General features: G+C 43.7%; 1 protein-coding gene across 1 annotated transcript in view; it reads right to left on the bottom strand.

Annotated features, from left to right (window-relative positions):
• Window positions 1–15,713, bottom strand: part of LOC308098957 (uncharacterized protein) — a 40,359-nt gene that overhangs the window by 5,202 nt on the left and 19,444 nt on the right. Inside the window, exons 19-43 of the mRNA XM_080447427.1 lie at window positions 15,087–15,185; window positions 14,816–14,869; window positions 13,967–14,074; window positions 13,266–13,319; window positions 13,001–13,099; window positions 12,828–12,881; window positions 12,566–12,664; window positions 11,727–11,780; window positions 11,562–11,615; window positions 9,889–9,996; window positions 9,691–9,735; window positions 9,443–9,541; window positions 7,744–7,851; window positions 7,385–7,546; window positions 6,228–6,281; window positions 5,986–6,093; window positions 5,818–5,871; window positions 5,636–5,689; window positions 4,996–5,157; window positions 4,327–4,434; window positions 3,288–3,395; window positions 1,835–1,888; window positions 1,603–1,710; window positions 1,104–1,157; window positions 850–957 (exon numbers count right to left, since the gene is read on the bottom strand). Of these exons, the coding sequence (XP_080303553.1) occupies window positions 850–957; window positions 1,104–1,157; window positions 1,603–1,710; window positions 1,835–1,888; window positions 3,288–3,395; window positions 4,327–4,434; window positions 4,996–5,157; window positions 5,636–5,689; window positions 5,818–5,871; window positions 5,986–6,093; window positions 6,228–6,281; window positions 7,385–7,546; window positions 7,744–7,851; window positions 9,443–9,541; window positions 9,691–9,735; window positions 9,889–9,996; window positions 11,562–11,615; window positions 11,727–11,780; window positions 12,566–12,664; window positions 12,828–12,881; window positions 13,001–13,099; window positions 13,266–13,319; window positions 13,967–14,074; window positions 14,816–14,869; window positions 15,087–15,185 (2,169 nt within the window). The remainder of the gene's footprint in view (window positions 1–849; window positions 958–1,103; window positions 1,158–1,602; window positions 1,711–1,834; window positions 1,889–3,287; window positions 3,396–4,326; window positions 4,435–4,995; window positions 5,158–5,635; window positions 5,690–5,817; window positions 5,872–5,985; window positions 6,094–6,227; window positions 6,282–7,384; window positions 7,547–7,743; window positions 7,852–9,442; window positions 9,542–9,690; window positions 9,736–9,888; window positions 9,997–11,561; window positions 11,616–11,726; window positions 11,781–12,565; window positions 12,665–12,827; window positions 12,882–13,000; window positions 13,100–13,265; window positions 13,320–13,966; window positions 14,075–14,815; window positions 14,870–15,086; window positions 15,186–15,713) is intronic.

Raw genomic sequence — 15,713 nt, forward strand, 5'->3', positions numbered from 1 at the left:
ATAACTATAACTATAACTATAACTATAACTATAACTACAGCATAACTATAACTATAACTATAACTACAGCATAACTATAACTATAACTATAACTATAAAGAGTTCACAGGAAGCACTATAACTACAGCATAACTATAACTATAACTATAAAGAGTTCACAGGAAGCACTATAACTACAGCATAACTATAACTATAAAGAGTTCACAGGAAGCACTATAACTACAGCATAACTATAACTATAAAGAGTTCACAGGAAGCACTATAACTACAGCATAACTATAACTATAAAGAGTTCACAGGAAGCACTATAACTACAGCATAACTATAACTATAAAGAGTTCACAGGAAGCACTATAACTACAGCATAACTATAACTATAAAGAGTTCACAGGAAGCACTATAACTACAGCATAACTATAACTATAAAGAGTTCACAGGAAGCACTATAACTACAGCATAACTATAACTATAAAGAGTTCACAGGAAGCACTATAACTACAGCATAACTATAACTATAAAGAGTTCACAGGAAGCACTATAACTACAGCATAACTATAACTATAAAGAGTTCACAGGAAGCGCTATAACTACAGCATAACTATAACTAGAAAGAGTTCACAGGAAGCACTATAACTACAGCATAACTATAACTAGAAAGAGTTCACAGGAAGCACTATAACTACAGCATAACTATAACTAGAAAGAGTTCACAGGAAGCACTATAACTACAGCATAACTATAACTAGAAAGAGTTCACAGGAAGCACTATAACTACAGCATAACTATAACTATAAGGATGTAGTTCCACAGAGTTCACAGCTATAACAAAGACCACGGTGAGAGTCTTACAGGGGGTCCGGGGGGTCCCTGCATGCCAGTGAATCCTCGGTGTCCCTTCATGCCTCTCTCTCCTGCCTCTCCGGTCTCTCCCTTGTCTCCACGAGCGCCGGCGGTGCCCTGAAGAGAGCGGGAAGGTTGTCAGCACTACAGTTGAGCAAGGCAAGGCACTATGTGCAACACAACACAACACAAGGCACTATGTGCAACACAACACAACACAGTACGGGTGCATTTTTAAACGTTCATAGTTCATAGTTACTTACAGCAGGTCCACGAGGACCAGCAATACCAGCAGCTCCAGCAGGACCAGCGGGGCCCTAGAGAGAGAGAGAGAGAGAGAGAGAGAGAGAGAGAGAGAGAGAGAGGATCAGTCGGTGTTTCAAGTCGAACTAAAACGAACAACGGAACTTCTTATGTCTCTAGATTCATTCAGGAGAAGATCCTATGAGGTTGTGCAGGTATTCTATGAGGTTCTGGGGAGTTCTAGGTGGACCTGGGGAGGTCAGTGAGGTCCTGATGGACTCTCAACGGTTCTATGTGATTCTAGTGGGTTCTAGGTGGTCTACATGGGTTCTATGTGGTCTAGATTGGTTCAATGTGGTCTAGTTTTTTCGTTAGGTTGTCTTGGTGGGTTCTAGGAGGTTTTGGTGGGTTCTAGGTGGATCTGGTGGGTTCTAGGTGGATCTGGTGGGTTCTAGGTGGTCTTGGGGATTCCAGGAGGTTCTGGTGGGTTCTAGGTGTATCTGGGGGGGTTGTACTCACACTCTCTCCACGGTCACCAGACTTTCCAGCGGGTCCAACGGGTCCTGCGGCTCCGGGGGGTCCAGGAGCACCGGGGGCACCAGCAGCACCAGACTCACCACGGTCTCCCTACAACCAACCAATCAACACACAGAATGGTCATCAGTTAAGATAACATAAGATAAGATAAGAGAGCGTGTGTGTGTGTGTGTGTGTGTGTGTGTGTGTGTGTGTGTGTGTGTGTGGTACTGACCTTGGGTCCAGCAGCACCGTCGCGTCCAGCAGCTCCCTCGTTACCGGGGGCGCCCTGCAACACAAAACAAACACACCCTGATGTAGATCTGGATTCATCATGTGACGCATGTATGTCACCATGTTAATGGTGACATATGTTTATATATAAATGAGTTACTGTATGTCACCATGTTAATGGTTATATATGTTTATATATAAATGAGTTACTGTATGTCACCATGTTAATGGTGACATATGTTTATATATAAATGAGTTACTGTATGTCACCATGTTAATGATTATATATGTTTATATATAATGAGTTACTGTATGTCACCATGTTAATGGTTATATATGTTTATATATAAATGAGTTACTGTATGTCACCATGTTAATGGTGACATATGTTTATATATAAATGAGTTACTGTATGTCACCATGTTAACTCTTTGACTGCCAGAGTATTTTCATAAAGTACTCCCCCAGTGCCAGCAATTTTCATGTTTTTTTATTTTTATATTTTGAATTTTTCTCATGAAAATAATTTAAGGACACATAATGTAAAGACCCAGCACAAATCCGCCACTAGAGCGCAGCACATGACAGCTTTGATCATGTCGTTGGGTCTCTCTCACCCTTCTTCATAGATTAGACAAGGAAAAACATGAAAACGGATGTGACGTCCCCCCCATTGTTTTGATCGGCGAAAATTACGTTGTGATATACGACGGCGATGACTGATCGTCACCCAGACCATAGATTATAGAAGAGAAACTGTCCGTTTGTCCGTCATACCGTGTGAAAGACCGTTTATTTACCTATTTTGGACGAAAATGACTGGGGAAAAGAATCAAAAACCGGAAACGGAATCCAGGTCATGAAACCGGATGCAGATGTCCGTGAAGTAAGTGGAACTTGAGAATAACATTGAATATTAAGCAGCATAGCGCAATCAGAGATTAAACAATGAACGCGCGTCCAGCGCGTCGAGCGCGTCGACGGCCAACTGGACAAAGTAGCACTTGACGCGTTATCGCGTCGTCCGCAGTCAAAGAGTTAATGGTGACATATGTTTATATATAAATGAGTTACTGTATGTCACCATGTTAATGATTATATATGTTTATATATAAATGAGTTACTGTATGTCACCATGTTAATGGTGACATATGTTTATATATAAATGAGTTACTGGTATATGTTTATATATAAATGAGTTACTGTATGTCACCATGTTAATGGTGACATATGTTTATATATAAATGAGTTACTGTATGTCACCATGTTAATGGTTATATATGTTTATATATAAATGAGTTACTGTATGTCACCATGTTAATGATTATATATGTTTATATATAAATGAGTTACTGTATGTCACCATGTTAATGGTGACATATGTTTATATATAAATGAGTTACTGTATGTCACCATGTTAATGGTTATATATGTTTATATATAAATGTACATACCTCACGTCCAGCCTCACCAGGGGCACCGCCAAGTCCAGATGGTCCCATTGGTCCTGGTGGTCCACGCTCTCCTCCTGGGCCACCGGATCCCTGCTTACCGACCTCTCCCTGTACGGAACCAATCACAGCTTAGAACTACCGACCAATCACTGTACGGAACCAATCACAGCTTACAACTACCGACCAATCACTGTACGGAACCAATCACAGCTTAGAGCTACCGACCAATCACTGTACGGAACCAATCACAGCTTAGAACTACCGACCAATCACTGTACGGAACCAATCACAGCTTAGAGCTACTGACCAATCACTGTACGGAACCAATCACAGCTTAGAGCTACTGACCAATCCTATGTACTAGCTCACTAATAGAGCTACTAGTAGTACTAGTAATAACTGGGGAAGTTCAATATTGCTAACAGTAAGCTAAGGGCAGTAAACTATTGCTAGCAGTATTAGTCATATACAACTAGCGATAGTTAATTATTAACAGAACTAGTAATAGACTAGTTCATTAGGTTTAATGAACTCACACTGGATCTAATGCTAACAGTACTAATAGTTTAGGGTTAGTTAAGGACTAGTTAACTTGCACACTGGGTCTAATGCTAACAGTACTAATAGTTAACTAGGGTTAGTTAAGTACTAGTTAACTCACACTGGGTCTAATGCTAACAGTACTAATAGTTAACTAGGGTTAGTTAAGGACTAGTTAACTCACACTGGGTCTAATGCTAACAGTACTAATAGTTAACTAGGGTTAGTTAAGGACTAGTTAACTCACATTGGGTCTACTGCTGACAGTGCTAATAGTTAACTAGGGTTAGTTAAGTACTAGTTAACTCACGCTGGGTCTAATGCTAACAGTACTAATAGTTAACTAGGGTTAGTTAAGGACTATTTAACTCACACTGGGTCTAATGCTAACAGTACTAATAGTTAACTAGGGTTAGTTAAGGACTATTTAACTCACATTGGGTCTACTGCTAACAGTACTAATAGTTAACTAGGGTTAGTTGAGGACTAGTTAACTCACGCTGGGTCCGGGGAGTCCAGGGAAACCTCTCTCTCCTCTCTGTCCAGGAAGACCGACAATACCTCTCTGTCCTGCAATACCCAATGGGCCGGGAATACCAGAAGAACCCTGTAGGGGGAGACATAGAGACACTTCATTAGACATCAGGATGTGTAGTTTCTGTTAAGTAGTTATGTATCACTAAATAAGTGTTTTTATAACTTAATGTCTCCAAGACTACCGGAGCAGTGTTATCAATGATCACACAGTGGGCTTGGTAACCTAGGTAACCACCTATACATTATTTTGGTTGCGTTATTGACAACCGCCTGACATTTGATTTGCCAGCAGTCCCTCTTCTGTTCAAGGAAAATGTCTAAAGTTCAGACGGACAAGACGCTGAGGATGGTGTTTTGTAGCTTTTATAGGGTCTGTCATTTATTTGTATTTGATCAGGTGTGTGATGGCAGGTGATTGGCCCGTCGTCGTCACCTTGTGAGAGTGGTGAGGGTGATGATGAAGGTGTTTTTATTAATGAGTGATTCAGGTGTAATGGTTGTTCTATTGACTTGGGGTGCAGTGTATTATATCTGTTACATGGCTGATCTTTGTGTTTTTATATTTGCTGCGGTACAACATTACCAACTTGGGACAAATAATGGTAAAATAATCATCAATGTCGTTACTTACGGGAGCTCCCTCTCCACCGGGGTTACCCTTCTCTCCCTGGGCTCCTGGGGGTCCGGCAGCACCGAGCTCACCGGGGCGACCGGCGTGTCCGGTCTCTCCACGGTTACCCTTCTGTCCTTCTTTACCTGCGGGTCCAGCGGGGCCGGGGGGTCCAGAGTTACCCTGAGAGAGAGAGACACACACATCACATCACATCACAATACAGCGGGGCCAGGGGGTCCAGAGTTACCCTGAGAGAGAGAGACAATACAAATGACCCTGATCCTTAGGAGAAGTAAAGTCTATACCATGCCACATGACTCGTCTTTTTTATGTCCAATGTATTTGTATTTAAGTTCATAAAGTTAACATAAGTAACTAAATGCATTTGAAATTAAATAAAAATGTTACTTTTCAGGATTCCAATTCAAAAATAGCAAAAACTAATTTAGGATTCCAATTCAAAAACAGCAGATCTACAAGCTCAAAAGCTTTTTGAGCTTGTAGATCTGCCCGGAGGGGGATTCCCCTTTAGGCTAGTGGATAAGATGTTTAGCTTCAGTGTTTTGAGGGTAGACCCGGGTTCGAATCTCGAGCGCTACATGGACAAGGTTGTAATGGCCGTACAGGAAGTTGTCATGATGTCACAGGAAGTACTTACAGAGGGGCCGGGAGGTCCGACTCTACCAGCAGCACCAGGGAATCCAGTAGCACCCTGAGAGAGAGAGAGAGAGAGAGAGAGAGAGAGAGAGAGAGAGAGAGAGGTTGCTTAATGATCCTTGTTTACATTCTGTTGTTGGTTAAACAAATGTTGAGGTCAGGAGGTCAAGGGGAGGTGCTTACAGGAGGTCCGGCGGGGCCACGGCTTCCCTTGGCTCCGGTGTTTCCAACGGGACCCTGTGATTGGATGAGGCAAAGAGTCAATCAAACCAATGCAACCCACCAATAGTTTGTGTGTGTGTGTTTTTTGTTTTTTTGTGAGTGTGTGTGTGTGTTTGTTTGTGTTCCAACCTGAGGTCCGGCGGCTCCAGTGGGTCCAGCAGCGCCGGGGGCTCCACCGTCTCCCTTAGCACCGTTATCTCCAGCCTCTCCCTTAGCACCAGGCTGACCATCAGCACCCTGAGAGAGAGAGAGAGAGAGAGAGCACAACGATGATGTAATATATGATGTCATCAGAGAGAGACATATCAATGATGTCATATGAGTATGATTGATGTCATCAGAGAGCAGTAGGAGTAGGAGGAGCTACGTACAGGGGGTCCAGCGAATCCAGCAGGTCCAGGAGCACCAGACTCTCCACGCTCACCCTGAGGAGGAGGACACACACATGTCACGTTAACACCTACATGTTCATAACATAATGCATGTAAAGGACCCAACATACCCATATTCATAAGTATAACTATGACTGTATCACCCCGAGGAGGACACACAGAGGACCCTACATACCCATATTGACTATATTGTGGCTTTAATAATGGACGACTCCGCCCACATGGAGGTGGACCATATGGTTTGGATCGCTATCAGAAACACTGACAGCCAATCAGAATCCACCAGAGGGACATCTGGGATGCAGATGGTCACGGTGGTAGTTCTGTTATTGTTATTAACGGGGATGAGGAAGCCATTGTGAAGAGCTAACGCTAGCTGGCAGGCTAGCTAGCTTTACCTCAGGTAGCCTAAACTATCTCACCTCCTTGTAATTCATGATCAGATGATTATCCATATTGCCTATTGCCACATATGTCTTTAATAATTAATAATCAGATGAGATCTCTTTCTATCTGGTTTGGAGCCACTGTTTACAGAACAAAGTTATAGTTCATCAGTGTGGACACTCAAGGAATGACCGTTATAGTTCTCATGCTTGATGTCAACAGCCCTTAAGTCTGGCAGTGTGAACGCCAGTGTGAACACACACACACACACACACACACACACGCACACGCACACGCACACACACACAAAGCTACACAGCATGTTTGTAGCTTCGTAGCTGAAGCTGAAACCAGCTCAACTTTTTTGTAGCTTTTGTAGCTGGTGTAGCTTTTGTAGCTACAAACGTATCTACAAACGTCCCATGTATCTTTGTATCTTCATGTATCTTTGTATCTCCATGTCACTGGGCTTACATTGGCAAAGAATGGTAGCCTGTATCTTTGTAGTGAACACAGCAAACTACAGTACTAATGTATCAAACTACAGTACTAATGTATCAAACTACAGTACTAATGTATCAAACTACAGTACTAATGTATCAAACTACAGTACTGTAAAAGCACTAATAATTTACACGTCTATTCAGTCTATTTACATTTCTAATCATCTGTTTGTCTCACTGCATATTATGTCAAAACAGACAGACAGACAGACAGACAGACAGACAGACAGACAGACAGGTCCTCACAGGGGCTCCGCGGGCTCCAGTAGGTCCAACAACGCCGACGGGACCACCCTCTCCCTTGTCACCAGGAGCTCCACCGGGTCCAGGGGGTCCGATGGGTCCGGTCATACCACGAATACCGTCCTTACCGGGGGCTCCATCAGCTCCCTTAGCACCATGGTCACCCTGGAGGAGAGAGAGTGATGTAGGAGTTATGATGGCTTAATAATAATAATACACTTTATTTGTATAGCACCTTTCATGACATGAAATGCAGCTCAAAGTGCTTTACAGAGCAACAATACAATTACTAATTATTACTAATTTAACAATACAGCAAAAAAGAAAAGAAAAAGCATAAAACAACGTTAGTCCTAACTTACTCTGTCTCCCTTGAGTCCGGGCAGGCCAGCGGCTCCTCTCTCTCCAGGCATTCCCTGGAGGCCAGGGGGTCCCTGAGCTCCGGAGGCTCCTGGGGTTCCAGCATCTCCCTGGAGGAAGAGGAGGGACAGGTAGTGATGAGGAGGAGGAGGAGGAGGAAGGGTAGGAGACGTTCAGTGTAACCGCTATGCCAGGCCGACTCCATAAATATCAGGATGTCAATTATTCTTTTCATCGGCCAATTTATTTATTCGTTTCCATTTTCATAGCAGATTGATGTCATGTCATGTATGACCTCATGGATCATGTCATGTATGACCTCATGGATCATGTCATGTATGACCTCATGGATCATGTCATGTATGACCTCATGGATCATGTCATGTATGACCTCATGGATCATGTCATGTATGACCTCATGGATCATGTCATGTATGACCTCATGGATCATGTCATGTATGACCTCATGGATCATGTCATGTATGACCTCATGGATCATGTCATGTATGACCTCATGGATCATGTCATGTATGACCTCATGGATCATGTCATGTATGACCTCATGGATCATGTCATGTATGACCTCATGGATCATGTCATGTATGACCTCATGGATCATGTCATGTATGACCTCATGGATCATGTCATGTATGACCTCATGGATCATGTCATGTATGACCTCATGGATCATGTCATGTATGACCTCATGGATCATGTCATGTATGACCTCATGGATCATGTCATGTATGACCTCATGGATCATGTCATGTATGACCTCATGGATCATGTCATGTATGACCTCATGGATCATGTCATGTATGACCTCATGGATCATGTCATGTATGACCTCATGGATCATGTCATGTATGACCTCATGGATCATGTCATGTATGACCTCATGGATCATGTCATGTATGACCTCATGGATCATGTCATGTATGACCTCATGGATCATGTCATGTATGACCTCATGGATCATGTCATGTATGACCTCATGGATCATGTCATGTATGACCTCATGGATCATGTCATGTATGACCTCATGGATCATGTCATGTATGACCTCATGGATCATGTCATGTATGACCTCATGGATCATGTCATGTATGACCTCATGGATCATGTCATGTATGACCTCATGGATCATGTCATGTATGACCTCATGGATCATGTCATGTATGACCTCATGGATCATGTCATGTATGACCTCATGGATCATGTCATGTATGACCTCATGGATCATGTCATGTATGACCTCATGGATCAACTGTAGCAAGGCTCAGGTCAGAGTGGTGACCTGTAGCCAGAAAACGATCGGGCCAATCAGGGACTGCGTTTCAACTGCTGTCCGTACGACAGTGAAAAGCATCAAAATAATTTTCTCATTTCTCATACTCGCTCCCTATGGGCCCCTAACCCTAACCCTAACCCTAACCCTAACCCTAACCCTATGGGCCCAACAGACTGATACCGGGGAGGAACGTGAGAGTGAATCCACGGTATCAACCGATGGCATTGGCTAATGCTATTAGCCAATGCCAGGCTAGGTGACCTGGTGACCCTGCCTGAGGTCATGGTGGTGACCTGGTGACCCTGCCTGAGGTCAGGGTGGTGACCCTGCCTAAGGTCATGGTGGTGACCTGGTGACCCTGCCTGAGGTCATGGTGGTGACCTGGTGACCCTGCCTGTGTCCAGTCTCACCTTGGCACCGTCGTTTCCAGCAGATCCGGGGGAACCACGAGCTCCGGCGGGTCCGAGAGGACCTGGTGCTCCACGCTCTCCTGGGAATCCTCTGTCGCCCTGAGAGAGAGAGAGAGAGAGAGAGAGAGAGAGAGGGGGGGTGTTAGTCTATCAGGTGGGATTCACTTCTATGAAATCATAATCTGATCATCTCTACAGTAGCAGTAGTCCAGTGATGATGATGAAGATGATGCAGAAGATGTACTTACTCTAGATCCAGCAGGTCCGGCCTGACCGGCCTCACCAGACAGACCCTGGAGAGAGAGAGGGAGAGAGAGAGAGAGAGAGAGAGAGAGGGAGAGAAAGTATTGTCATACGTCACTCGCCTTCTGAAAGCAATACATATTTATATATATTTCATTCATAGATTCATAAAATATCGTTTTTGCCTATGAAGGCTACAGTACCTGCTCTCCAGGTTTGCCACTCTCTCCGACGGCTCCCTGGGGTCCGGGAAGTCCCTGGAATCCTGGGGGTCCAGCTGCACCGGGCTCTCCTCTCTCTCCAGCGGGTCCCTGAGGACAAGAGAGGAGGTGTTAGGATGTTAAACATGATGGTGGATGGAGGTGTTAGGATGTAGACATGATGGTGGATGGAGATGTTAGGATGTAGACATGATGGTGCATGGAGGTGTTAGGATGTAGACATGATGGTGGATGGAGATGTTAGGATGTAGACATGATGGTGCATGGAGGTGTTAGGATGTAGACATGATGGTGGATGGAGGTGTTAGGATGTAGACATGATGGTGGATGGAGATGTTAGGATGTAGACATGATGGTGGATGGAGATGTTAGGATGTAGACATGATGGTGAATGGAGATGTTAGGATGTAGACATGATGGTGAATGGAGGTGTTAGGATGTAGACATGATGGTGAATGGAGATGTTAGGATGTAGACATGGTGGTGAATGGAGGTGTTAGGATGTAGACATGATGGTGAATGGAGATGTTAGGATGTAGACATGATGGTTGAATGGAGATGTTAGGATGTAGACATGGTGGTGAATGGAGGTGTTAGGATGTAGACATGATGGTGAATGGAGATGTTAGGATGTAGACATGATGGTTGAATGGAGATGTTAGGATGTAGACATGATGGTTGAATGGAGATGTTAGGATGTAGACATGGTGGTGAATGGAGGTGTTAGGATGTAGACATGATGGTGAATGGAGGTGTTAGGATGTAGACATGATGGTGAATGGAGGTGTTAGGATGTAGACATGATGGTGAATGGAGGTGTTAGGATGTAGACATGATGGTGAATGGAGGTGTTAGGATGTAGACATGGTGGTGGATGGAGGTGTTAGGATGTAGACATGATGGTGAATGGAGGTGTTAGGATGTAGACATGATGGTGAATGGAGGTGTTAGGATGTAGACATGATGGTGAATGGAGGTGTGTTGGAGGATGGAGACTCATTGGTTTTTGGATGAAGTGTAGCCACGCCCTCAACATGCCCTACTTTATCGTCTATTTTACTCTCAATGGGATCATTATTTACAAAATGAAAATCATGATGAATTGAAGGAGACTTGAAACTAGCAACTGAAAATTCAAACTCATAAGGAAAGTGTTTGCTGAGGTAATAATTCAAGTGTAGAGGTAGAGTCATGTTCTCATAGACTTCTATACTATGTCACTTCTGTTGGAGTCGCCTCCTCCTGGTCATTAGACAGAATGCAGGCTGAAGTAACTTCTGCATTGGCTTCATTGTTCAGACTTCCTGCTTGGGGCGTGAGCTCTTGAAGAAAGCTCCGCCCACTAGGATGGTTTCTGTCTGTTGATTGGATAAAGGCTGCTAAGATAACATTTTAGACTTGATTGCAGAACTGTTCCAAAGTGTTTGGGGCGGTCCTTCATATTGACTAGGCGATATGATTGGTTTTCACAGCAGTGGGCGGGGTTTGTTAGCGGCACGCCGCTGTGCTAACGACCAGCTTTCATTTAGATTTCGCCAGACAGAGTGTGTGTGTGTGTGTGTGTGTGTGTGTGTGTGTGTGTGTGTGTGTGTGTGTGTGTGTGTGTGTGTGTGTGTGTGTGTGTGTGTGTGTGTGTGTGTGTATGTGTTACTTACACCGGGTCCGGGGGCACCAGGAGCACCAACATCACCGTCCTTGCCAGGTGCACCCTGGGAAAAAATAATACATGGATATCATTGTTTTGGAAACTACAAATATGGCTGCCGCTACCTAAATATATCATGTCAGTAAATATCAAGTGAATAGAATAGAATACTTACAGTAGCACCATTGGGTCCCATCACACCTCTCTCGCCAGGCTTACCACCTTCACCCTACAGACAGACAGACAGACAGACAGACAGATGAACTGTTAAACTTCGTCAATTAACCAATTAAACAGTCAGGCTTGGTGATTTGCATTTGAAAGCCAACATACATTAACATTAACGGTCCTGGCTGCATATCAGTGGGCCGTGTAACAGCCATGTGCATTATTGCTCTCTCTAGCCATAGAGTCTGGCTTTAGTTGCCCAACAATCAGGAGAAATTCAGGAGACATTTCAATTCAGGAGACAGGGTAAACGAGATGATCCACTATACTTTAAACTCATGGATACATTCTATATCTATGTCTGCTAAATGCCTAAATTGTCAATAGTATTGTGTAATGCTCACAGCAGCACCCTTGGGTCTATATCTATGTATTGTGTATTACTCACAGCAGCACCCTTGGGTCTATATCTATGTATTGTGTATTACTCACAGCAGCACCCTTGGGTCTATATCTATGTATTGTGTATTACTCACAGCAGCACCCTTGGGTCTATATCTATGTATTGTGTAATGCTCACAGCAGCACCCTTGGGTCTATATCTATGTATTGCGTAATACTCACAGCAGCACCCTTGGGTCTATATCTATGTATTGTGTAATATACTCACAGCAGCACCCTTGGGTCTATATCTATGTATTACGTAATACTCACAGCAGCACCCTTGGGTCTATATCTATGTATTGTGTATTACTCACAGCAGCACCCTTGGGTCTATATCTATGTATTACGTAATACTCACAGCAGCACCCTTGGGTCTATATCTATGTATTGTGTAATACTCACAGCAGCACCCTTGGGTCCGGGGAATCCCATGACTCCAGGCTGACCTCTGGCTCCAACGGGGCCCGGAGGTCCAGGGCGGCCATCTTGTCCAGAAGCTCCCTGGGTTTCAAACACAAAACTATGATTATTATACATTTAATACATACATGCTTTTACACAAGTAGAAATACTTGTGTATTAGGTGCTTATAACTGGTATATAACTAAGTATAAATACTATAACTAGTATATAAGTATTAATACTTATATTTTAAGGTACTTACAGTTGCTCCCAGCTTGCCGTCGGGTCCGGGGCTTCCTGGGCTACCAGTCATACCCTAAAGGTCAAAGTTGACAAATATGATTCATCGTCATATTCATATTATTTTATTTAATGTTATTCTCTCCAAACTGTAATGTGTTAAAGTGAATAAATGTAATTAACATAAAGTCTCACCTTAGATCCTGGCATACCAGGCTCACCGTTGCGTCCGGGCTCTCCAGTAGCACCCTTGGGTCCAACAACTCCAGGGCCTCCACGCTCACCAGGGGCACCCTACACAAAACACACACTGTGTGTTAGCAATGTGCTGTGTGTGTGCGTGTGTGTGTGTGTGTGTGTGTGTGTGTGTGTGTGTGTGTGTGTGTGTGTGTGTGTGTGTGTGTGTGTGTGTGTGTGTGTGTGTGTGTGTGCGTGTGTGTGTGTGTTTAGTGCGCCTCACCTTGGGTCCACCAGCACCATCAGCACCAGGGAATCCACGTCCTCCGGGGCCGCCCTGTGCAGCAAAACAAACACACCCTGATCAGTAACACACCACGTCACTGTAACAAACAACAGCTGCTCTGCACTATGAACCAAACACACCTGAATGTAAGAACAGGTCAATGACCTGTAAACCTCAACTCAGGGCCGTGTCCTGTATGTCCTGTACTGTACTGTACTGTACTGTACTGTACTGTACTGTACTGTACTGTACTGTACTGTAACTGAGAGTTATGAGCATCCTTTAGAAGTTTAACTGTATGAGAACCTCTGTTCTAGATGGATCCACTGTTCTAGATGGATCCACTGTTCTAGATGGATCCACTGTTCTAGATGGATCCTCTGTTCTAGATGGATCCACTGTTCTAGATGGATCCACTGTTCTAGATGGATCCACTGTTCTAGATGGATCCACTGTTCTAGATGGATCCTCTGTTCTAGATGGATCCACTGTTCTAGATGGATCCTCTGTTCTAGATGGATCCACTGTTCTAGATGGATCCACTGTTCTAGATGGATCCACTGTTCTAGATGGATCCACCGTGTCTTCAGAACAATATTAGTGTATCTGCCGTTCTTTATGAAATGATGCACATTAATGGAGACGTATATCTGCTCCCACAGGAGGTGACAACAGGAGTTAGGAGTTAGGATACGTACTCTCTCTCCAGGAGGTCCTCGGGCTCCACCAGCACCAGGCTCTCCACGGGCTCCACGTTTACCCTCCTCACCAGCTGAGCCTGGGGGTCCCTGAGCTCCTGGTGCACCCTGGTGGCCACACACAGACATTACAGGTTAGTCATGACCAAATAGCAGTTGTTCCTAAACAGCGTCTCAACAGCTAATAGGTTAATAGGTTTCCTTACAGGTTAATAGGTTTCCTTACAGGTTAATAGGTTTCCTTACAGGTTAATAGGTTAATAGGTTTCCTTACAGGTTAATAGGTTTCCTTACAGGTTAATAGGTTACAGGTAAAACCTGCTGTTAGACTAGATATATACTTTATTCATCCCGAAGGAAATTTGCTCAACAGCTCCAATGCAATACATTGATACAGATGTCAATAAAAAAGAAGCATGGTGGACATTTAAAAAACATTACACCAATGGGAATAAATGCAATAATAAAAAACTATCAGTTGTAAGCAGTTAAAAACCTAGGTAAAAAACAGTTAAAAAGAGAACACAACTAAAACAAATAGATATAGATCAGCTGGTCAACCCCCTCCCTCCTCTCTCCCCTAGAGCATCATTATACAACCTAATGGCCCTTGGGCTTGTAAGAGGGTCTGTAAGAGGGTCTGTAAGAGGGTTACAATCATTTGGGATTCCCCAAAATAGCAGCTAAATGACTTGCAAAGTTCTGTGCTGTTTCTGTTATTATTCATATCCGGCAAATATGGACACTATGATAGACCCCTGAGAGTGTGTGTGTGTGTGTGTGTGTGTGTGTGTGTGTGTGTGTGTGTGTGTGTGTGTGTGTGTGTGTGTGTGTGTGTGGTAAACTTACGCCCTCTCCCTTGGCACCGGCCTCTCCCTTAGCTCCGTTGGCACCAACCTCACCCTGTAGGACCACACAATAATAAAAACACAATTAACAACAATAACAACAACAACACAATTAACAATTGTGGTATGACAGAGAGAGAGAATGGATAGAGAGACATTGACTCACAGTATTTCCTTATCACAGAGAGAGAGAGAATCGATAGAGATACATTGACTCACAGTGTTTCCTTATCACAGAGAGAGAGAGAATCGATAAAGAGACATTAACTCACAGTGTTTCCTTTGGGTCCAGCGGCTCCACCAGCGCCTTGGGCTCCGGGGGGTCCACGGGGTCCAGGGAAGCCAGGGGCTCCAGCGATACCAGCAGCACCCTGCAGGGGGCAGCAACACAACACGGTCAGTCACTAAATAAAACTCTACTGGTTCCAGTGTGTAGGTTGTGTTTGAACCACTTACTATGTCCTCTTTAGCTTAGCAGCATAGCTCCTTCACTTAGTTCCTTAACTTAGCTCCTTAACTTAGCTCCTTGGCTTAGTTCCTTGGCTTAGCTCCTTCACTTAGTTCCTTAACTTAGCTCCTTAACTTAGCTCCTTGGCTTAGCTCCTTAACTTAGCTCCTTAACTTAGCTCCTTGGCTTAGCTCCTTGGCTTAGCTCCTTATCTTAGCTCCTTAACTTAGCTCCTTAACTTAGCTCCTTAACTGAGCTCCTTGGCTCAGGGTTGTTCCATTGTTGTTGTTGAATTGTCAAAACAAATAATATACAAAATGAACATAATATAATATATGGTCATATTGGTAAATGCAGTCCATGTACCAATAACCTTTAAAGCACTGACTGTCATTAAGTAAAATAGGAGTATTAAAAGTGATGTAAAGTGTCATGAATGAAGAATTAATCT

The sequence above is a fragment of the Gymnoscopelus braueri genome (assembly GCF_963280865.1).
Source record: "Gymnoscopelus braueri genome assembly, chromosome: 13".
Taxonomy (NCBI): domain Eukaryota; kingdom Metazoa; phylum Chordata; class Actinopteri; order Myctophiformes; family Myctophidae; genus Gymnoscopelus; species Gymnoscopelus braueri.